General features: G+C 34.9%; 1 protein-coding gene across 2 annotated transcripts in view; it reads right to left on the bottom strand.

The window, feature by feature from the left end:
- Positions 1–6,423: 6,423 nt before the first annotated feature.
- LOC136026250 (uncharacterized) overlaps positions 6,424–7,797 on the bottom strand; it is a 55,441-nt gene continuing 54,067 nt past the window's right edge. For both annotated transcript variants that reach the window (XM_065702622.1, XM_065702621.1), the window contains one exon: positions 6,424–6,754. In XM_065702622.1, coding sequence (XP_065558694.1) covers positions 6,489–6,754 — 266 coding nt within the window. In that variant the 3' untranslated portion in view covers positions 6,424–6,488. The remainder of the gene's footprint in view (positions 6,755–7,797) is intronic.

The following is a 7,797-nucleotide window of genomic DNA, read 5'->3' as shown; positions in this document are numbered from 1 at the left end:
TCTGGCCCAGTGTTATTGTAGTACTTGTGACATAGCTTGAAAGGTTCAGTAAGATCACCTTGGAGTAGTCTATAGGAGATGGAAGGAAGTGACAGCTTTTCCAATCCTTCACAGTAGAAGAAGCCTCTTGTGAGGTCTTATTGTCGTGTGACCATATCCAATGATAGGCCGCACGAGAGACTTGAATAGAGTTGAAAAAGCCAGAACCGTTTAGGGTTAAGTTTCTACGAATAAGTCCAACTACTTTCGAAGCTTTGCTCATGAAGGATTCGTAGTGATTGGTGAATGTTAGCTCAGTGTCTATTATTACCCCAAGGTCCCTCTCAAAATATGTTTTTCGTACTAGACTGGTTTTGATGCTAGAGGTTGACTTGAAATTCTATGGACCAAGGCAGAGGTGGGAGCTTTTGTTTGTGTTGACCTTCATTTACTACGTCCTCATTTAATCGGCTATCTTGTTCAAGTTGGTCTGCAGTTCTTGAATATCATTTGTGGATTTGATTGGTCTAAAAAGCTTTGTATCGTCAGCATAGAGTGCAGTATCTGAATTAATATTGTCAGGCAGGTCTTTTGCAAAAAGATTGAAGAGGAGGGCCCAATGACGCTGCCTTATGGGATACCGCTAGATACTCTTGTCATAACTGTGCTAATGTGGTCGTCTACTTTAACCCTCTTGAGTTCTACGTGCCAGAAAATTCATGATCCAGCCAAGAGCTTTTCCTGCAATTCCAAGGTTTCTTACCTTATGAAGGAGTTTGAGTTAGAAACTTTTCTTAAGGCTTTACTAAGATCAAGGTATATCACGTCAACTTGTATGCCTTTGTTGAGGTTTAGTCTCCAGGTTCTTATAACTAGAAGTAGCTGGGATTCAGCTGACCTATGTCTTAGGAATCTAACTGCATATTTTTGATTAACTTTTCGGTGAGAAGATATGCTAGTAATCTGTGTGCTAAGATGGACTCAAGGATTTGACACATGATGCATGTAAGACTTAGGGGTCTGTAGTTGATTAGGTTTCGTTTTTCACCTTTCTTGAAGATTGGGGTGATGATTGCCTTTTTCCAGATACTAGGGAGTTTTCTGGTATCTATAGATGCCACAAAGATGAGAGACAGGGGTCTTGTGATTTCTGCTACAAGTTCTTTAAGAATGCGAGGGTGTATGCCGTCTCGGCCTTCACATTTATTTGTGTTTAGCTTTTTAAGTATTTGGTAGATGGACTCTCATCGAAATGTATCCCTGAGAAGTCAACAGTTTCTTTCTCTACTCTTGCTGTTTCACTTCTATCCTCTGATTCTGGTATAGAAACTGATGCAAAATGATAATTAAATAGATTGGCTTTTTAAGTGAGGTTTTCCAATGTTTTTCCATATAAAAGATCTGCTAGAACTGGGGTGCTAATTCGGTCTTGTCGCTTTGAACTTACATAATGCCAGAAATCCTTGGGATTTTCTTTTATATTTTGGTGACTTGTTTTTCTCTTTGAACTGCAAAATAACGTGTTAGCTTTCTTACTTTATTTCTTAAGTGGCAGAATAGTTTACAGTCTTTGTCGGCATGACAAAGACTGTATGCAATGTATTCATGTGCAGTGTGTTGCATCCCTCCACCAACATCAGCAAAGGAATCGAACCACTTAAACAGAATACTTCTGAGAATCATGTCGCTATTAAATTCTCCTGATGTTCAAAATTTAAAAGAGTATCTGAAGTGAGGTGAAAGCGAAAGAGCCTCTGATATGGACTGAAAACACTATTCTATACATCTAACTGTATTAGTAATATTGGTGCTTTGTGTGTTTAGTTTGCAGTGGTAAACAACGATTTTTAAGGCCCTGGAAGAACCCTTTGTGGTGATTAAGGAAAATTAGGAAGGAGTAAGTATTACTGTACTCTAACATTTTCTTAAATTGCTGTTTTTATCTAATTTGCGCCCTATGTTTAAAAATGCTTTTTGTTATTTTCACTGAAAATACCTTTTCTCGGTATTTTTGTTGATAAAAATCGAAAACAATCATTTTGCCCCTTTATATTTTGAAAAACAATTTCGTGTCCTGCCCTCGTATCAAAATTCTTGTGAATTGACACCCCTGATGTTATCCCTTGCATGTACCATAGTATTGCTCATATAATGTTATCAGCTTTTTTAAGAGAGATAAGATAATTTTTGTTTCCAAATGGTTATAAAAAGTTCTAATAGAGCTGAATTCGCTTCATATGTACAGCAAAAGAAACCAAAACGAAGAAGCAACCAATATGACAAGAAAAAAGTTAAATATATCCATCAAGCATAAAAATGGTCAATAGAAATTTAGCACAAATTAGTAATGTATAACAAGAAAAAAAAATCCATGTCCAAGAACTGAAATGAACTATGCGATTAATGGCAAAAAAACAGAGGGGGGGGGGGGGATAAAAATGATAAAACTTTATGAATAACATCTATCACTTGTTAAAATAAGAAGAAAAAAACAGCCAGACTTGTATTCCAAGTCAAATGCTGTAAAAATAAAAACAATTAAAATGAAAATGTCAATTAAATATCAAAAAGAAATATTTACAATTAAAGAAAGTATCACTCAAGCGACTAGATTTAAAAAAGAAATAGAGCTCAAATAAGCATCACGAATGGGCAAAACAAAAGACTCAATAGATAAAAAAAAATGAGCATAGTTATTGTGACCAAACGCCATCAACTAAAATGAGAGACAGAGGAATTAATTTTGGTCCAGGACATATGTCAGGAATTACTAAGGTGCTTCAGAATAAAGGAGATGAAACTTTTTTTGAACCTTTCTGTAATAGCATGGATCAGAGAGTAAGTTGGGATGGCTAAGCGGGGTGTCGGGGTCTAATGGTGTTGTGAAAATCAGGGGAAATGTACTCAGTGCGGGTGTTAGAAATGGCGGATTTAGCAAAATGCAAACAAATTGTAAATGATTTTGAGCAAACGCTTTTGAACCGACCCGATTTTGTTGCTAAGTTCACTTAAAACTTGCGTATGCCATATCAGACATGAATATTCCAATAACAGGCTGACAAAGGATAAGTAAACACGGAGGGAATGCATCTTAGAGCTTCATCCGAAACATGCTTCAGGATTTTTAGGGGTTGCTTTTAATATTCCTGTGACATATTTCAAGGATCGACAGGTCATCCACATATTTCCATCTTTGGAGGAATTTCTTGCCAATTTCATTAATCATGACTAGAAATAAGATTGGTCTCAATAAGGTTCCTTATAGAATTCCATGGTAAATAGAGACGGGGTTAGAGAAAATGTTTTTGTATATTACAGCTTGTGATCTGTTTGACAGGAACGTTATAACAATATTTACTAAGAGATGGTCAAGCTCAAAGTTATCCAGTGATAATCGAATTTTGATGTTATGGTTAACCAAGTCAAAAGCTTTTTGGGAAATCGACTAAGATTTGGTTTAGCCAAACATTTGGTTCCTCTTGGTTACTTGGGATGGTAGGCTATGTACCAGCCGCCCAAGGTAATGGATGGTAAAGGTTTTCCTTAATTACCAAACTGTTGGACGTCAATGCGTGGACTAATTTTAACTTGAAATCAGCTACAAAGGAAACCTTCATAAAGTTTTTTAAAAAAAAACTGGAGTGAGTGTAATGTGACGTACGTTAGCGAAAGTCAGATGAAGTGGATTTTTTTGGGACAGGTATTATAAAACCCGGTTTCCAGCAATTGGGATGTCCAAGGGGCAAGTGCTTGATTTTCTAAGCTTTTAGATTTTATTATAAAATTAAAGGGAGAAATTAGGGAGAAGGAGGTATTGAGAGAAATAGTAGAACAAGAGCCAGGGAAAAGAGGAAGACTTTGAAGAATAGAAGCAAGATTTAAGCTCAAATTGTTAGCGATCGTATTGGGGGGCTCACGGAAATGGAAACTGATTTCAGAAGGGTTTTTTTCCGGGTATCTCTTTAATTTTCCTGTACCATTGCTTGGACTTGTTAGAATATAAATCTTTAGCTTTATTTTTATAGTATTCAAGGATCTTTAGTGTTTGAAGATACGTTTGTTTCCCCTAATTGGCATTCAAGAGGATCTTTAGTATTTTTACATTAATTTGGTGCTTGGAGATAGGTTTGTTTCCCCTAGTTCACATTAAAGAGGATATTTAGTGTTTGAAGACACGTTTGTTTCCCCTAGTTAGCATTAAAGAGTATTTTTAGTGTTTTCAAATTCAGTTATTGTTTGAAGATACGTTTGTTTCCCCTAGTTGGCATTGAAGAGGATTTTTAATGTTTTACATTGATCCTATTCGTTTGCCGTACCGATAAACATCAAAGAAAAAAAAGGAAGAAAATGATAAATGTGCATTAAACGTACCATTTGATATACAGAAATATTTAGTTTGTTCCCTTTTTGACTAAGTAATTTGAAGGAATATAGATAGGTCAACTTTACCAATCAATTCAGCTTAAAAATATGATACAGAAAATGTGTAAAACTCAATTTATCTGTTTTAATAAAGCCTCTTTTTACCACAAGGAGAACAGTATTTTCATATAAACTTTTAATGCATCCTTAAAAATTAATGTGCTTAAGCCTAATATAGATTATAGTTCTTGAAGTCATCAAAATGATCAGTATTCCATTTTGTTTTTCCTGAGGATTACGACGCTATGATATCCCAAGCACATAGTACCTTTTTTAGAGACTTATATTTGTTATTATAGGCAATTTTCATGTAATAAAGGGTTTTTCTATGCAAAAAAGTGGTAAACTAACTTCCCGATATTCCTAGTACCGGTATGATATTCCTAGCCGGAAGCTTAAGGTTAAACAAGTTAGCATAAAACATTTAAATGTTAGAGGGCAGGTGTGTCAGAAAACACCTGGTCCTGCTGCAAATTCCCGCTAAAAACAATAAGAAGATAAACGTCTTTTACGCTAGACAGGGCAGTATACATGAGTCGGCAGAAATATACTTTTTCGATGATGCGTTTGTTTCCCCTAGTTGGCATTAAAGTGGATATTTAGTTTTTCAAGATACGTTTGTTTCGCCTAATTAGTATTAAAAATTATTTTTAGTGTTTTTATATTCATTTAGTGTTTGAAGATACGTCCCCCCCCTAAGTTTGCATTAAAGAGGATTTTTAGTCTTTAGTGTTGTTTTTAAATTCATTTAGTGTTTGAAGACACGTTTGTATCCCATAATTGGCATTAAAGAGGATCTTTATTGCTTTGAAATTTATTTTGTGTTTAAGATATATTTTTTCCCCTAGTTGGCCTTAAAGAGGATCTTTAGTGTTTAAAAATTCACATAGTGTTTGAAGATACGTTTGTTTCCGCCAGTTGGCATTAAAGAGGATCTTTGGTGTTTTTACATTCATTTAGTGTTTGAAGATACGTTTGCCCCCCCCCCGTAGTTGGCAGTAAATAGGATCTTTAGTCTTTAGTGTTGTTCTTAAATTCATTTAGTGTTTAAGATATGTTTGTTCCCCTACTTGGCCTTAAATAGGATCTTTAGTGTTTTAAAACTCATTTAGTGTTTGAAGATACGTTTGTTTCCCCTAGTTGGCATTAAAGAGGATCTATAGTGTTTTTACATTCATTTAGTGTTTGAAGATACCTTTACTCTCCCTAGTTGGCATTAAAGAGGATCTTTAGTGTTTACTGTTGTTATTATATTCATTTAGTGTTTGAAGATATGTTTGTTTCCCATAGTTGGCATTAAAGAGGATCTTTAGTGTTTTTAAATTCATTTTGTGTTTAAGATACGTTTGTTCCCCTAGTTGATATTAAAGAGGATCTTTAGTGTTTGAAGATACGTTTGTTTCCCTTAGTTGGCATTAAAGAGAATCTTTAGTGTTTTTACATTCATTTAGTGTTTGAAGGTACGGTTCTTTCCCCTAGTCGGCATTAAAGAGGATCTTTAATGTTTTTAAATTCATTTAGTGGTGTTTGAAGATACGTTGGTTTCCCCTAGTTGACATTAAACACAGGCTTTAGTGTTTTGGCATTCATTTGGTGCTTGGAGACACGTCTAATTCCCCTAGTTCACACTAAACAGGATCTTTAGTGCTTGGAGATACATTTGTTTACCTTAGTTTGGTATTGAAGAGGATCTTCAGTGTTTTTAAATTTTAGTGTTTGAAGATACCTTTGTTTCTCTTAGTTGGCATTAAAAAGGATCTTTAGTGTTTTTGCATTCATTTGGTGCTTGAAGATAAGTTTGTTTCCCAGTTCACATTAAAGAGGATCTTTAGCGTTCTTACGTTAATGCCTTAGAAACCAAGTTGAGAAACGGACAAAATTTCTAAGGTTAGGAATTTGATATCTTAGCAGTTTCATTAATAAAAATAGTTCTAATGATTGGTGAAAAATTATTTTGTAATTGAAGGCTTTAAATGACGTGGAACACAAAAGTCTAAAAAACGAAAAAACAAAAAAAAACTCTGAAAACGAATATGGCAGATATTAATCATTGCATACAAATAAAGTAACAAAAACATGTTCAACAATCAAATCTTTATCAACTCCTGGGTGGAATTAGATGTCCCATTATGGGAAATGGCAGGAATCAAATTAATAGGATTTCTATCATATTGTGTCGCAATACTGTCTTGACTTGTTGCACTATTTAGCACGTGCGGTGCTTCGTTAAATTCTTCTAATTCCTCATCGTAGAACTTTTCATGAGAAAGTAAAAAATATTGTTCGGATCTCGTTGGCCATAACAGTTGCACTAAGGCAGCATTTGCCAAAAAATTCGCAGAATAAGTGATTCCTAAAAAAAAAATCACTGATGAGAAATTTAACCTGAAAAACATTTTGTGTCATGTGGCTGTCATAAAAGTACCGGTGTCTGGGCCAGGAGGCACCTGCCAACCCCCGTTCTTTTTACACATGACCTTAAATTTTTTTTTAACCCTTACTGGACCCTGAGTTGTACCTTGCCCCCCCCCCCCAACAGATTATGAGGCCTAAAACTGCTACTGTTAGAAAAGCGGTGGCCAAAATAATATACTAGACCAATCCATTGAATGTAAAACTAAAATTTAATAATATGTGAACTTTGGCCAAAAACTGTTCAGTATAGTATGGAGGTCAACTATTGCTTAAAGGTCTAAAGGTAGATGAAGGCCTAAAATTAAGTTAGTATCAATTATTTAGTATGTACTTTTTATTAAAAATAACCGCAATAAAAGATTTTTCAAATAAGAACCGCATCCTGATTTTCCCCTTTTTGTGGGGGGGGGGGGGCTGTCTATACAAAACTTTCAAAATATAGCGAATCACTGCCAATACCTATCGCAATTACGCTCTCGGCAAAAACAGAAAAAAATGTTATCGCAAGCTCAATACGATTAAAGAAACAATCTTATTACTTTAATTTTTAAGACACAGAGAGTGCCTAAGAAACAGAGTTACATGGGAAATAAAACCAGACCTGCAACGTGAGTCCCACAAAGGATAGGTATCCCCCTTCAATGTTATAACGATTTATAATTATTATTCGCAGAAAATCAGAAATGGAGAATAAACACACCGAATTCCCATTTCCAACGAAATTTAAAGAAATATTAACTAAATACGACAAATAACAGAATTTTGTGCAAAAACGCAATCAAAAACCATGCTCCCTTGTTTCCCAATAAAACCTGCTGTTTTTCTAAATATTGCTGTATTTCTATTTTTGGAAGAAACTGAAGACTAATCTACGAGCACGAAGCCCTTTTGATCATGCAACTTCAAAAATTAATACCCGATTCCAAATTACATAAATCTACCTGCCAGATGCGTAATTTAGGAAGAGCCTGGGTTTTTCAA

The sequence above is a fragment of the Artemia franciscana genome, chromosome 4 (assembly GCF_032884065.1).
Source record: "Artemia franciscana chromosome 4, ASM3288406v1, whole genome shotgun sequence".
In the NCBI taxonomy this organism is placed as follows: Eukaryota; Metazoa; Arthropoda; class Branchiopoda; order Anostraca; family Artemiidae; genus Artemia; species Artemia franciscana.
This window is presented reverse-complemented; position numbering and strand designations above follow the sequence as displayed.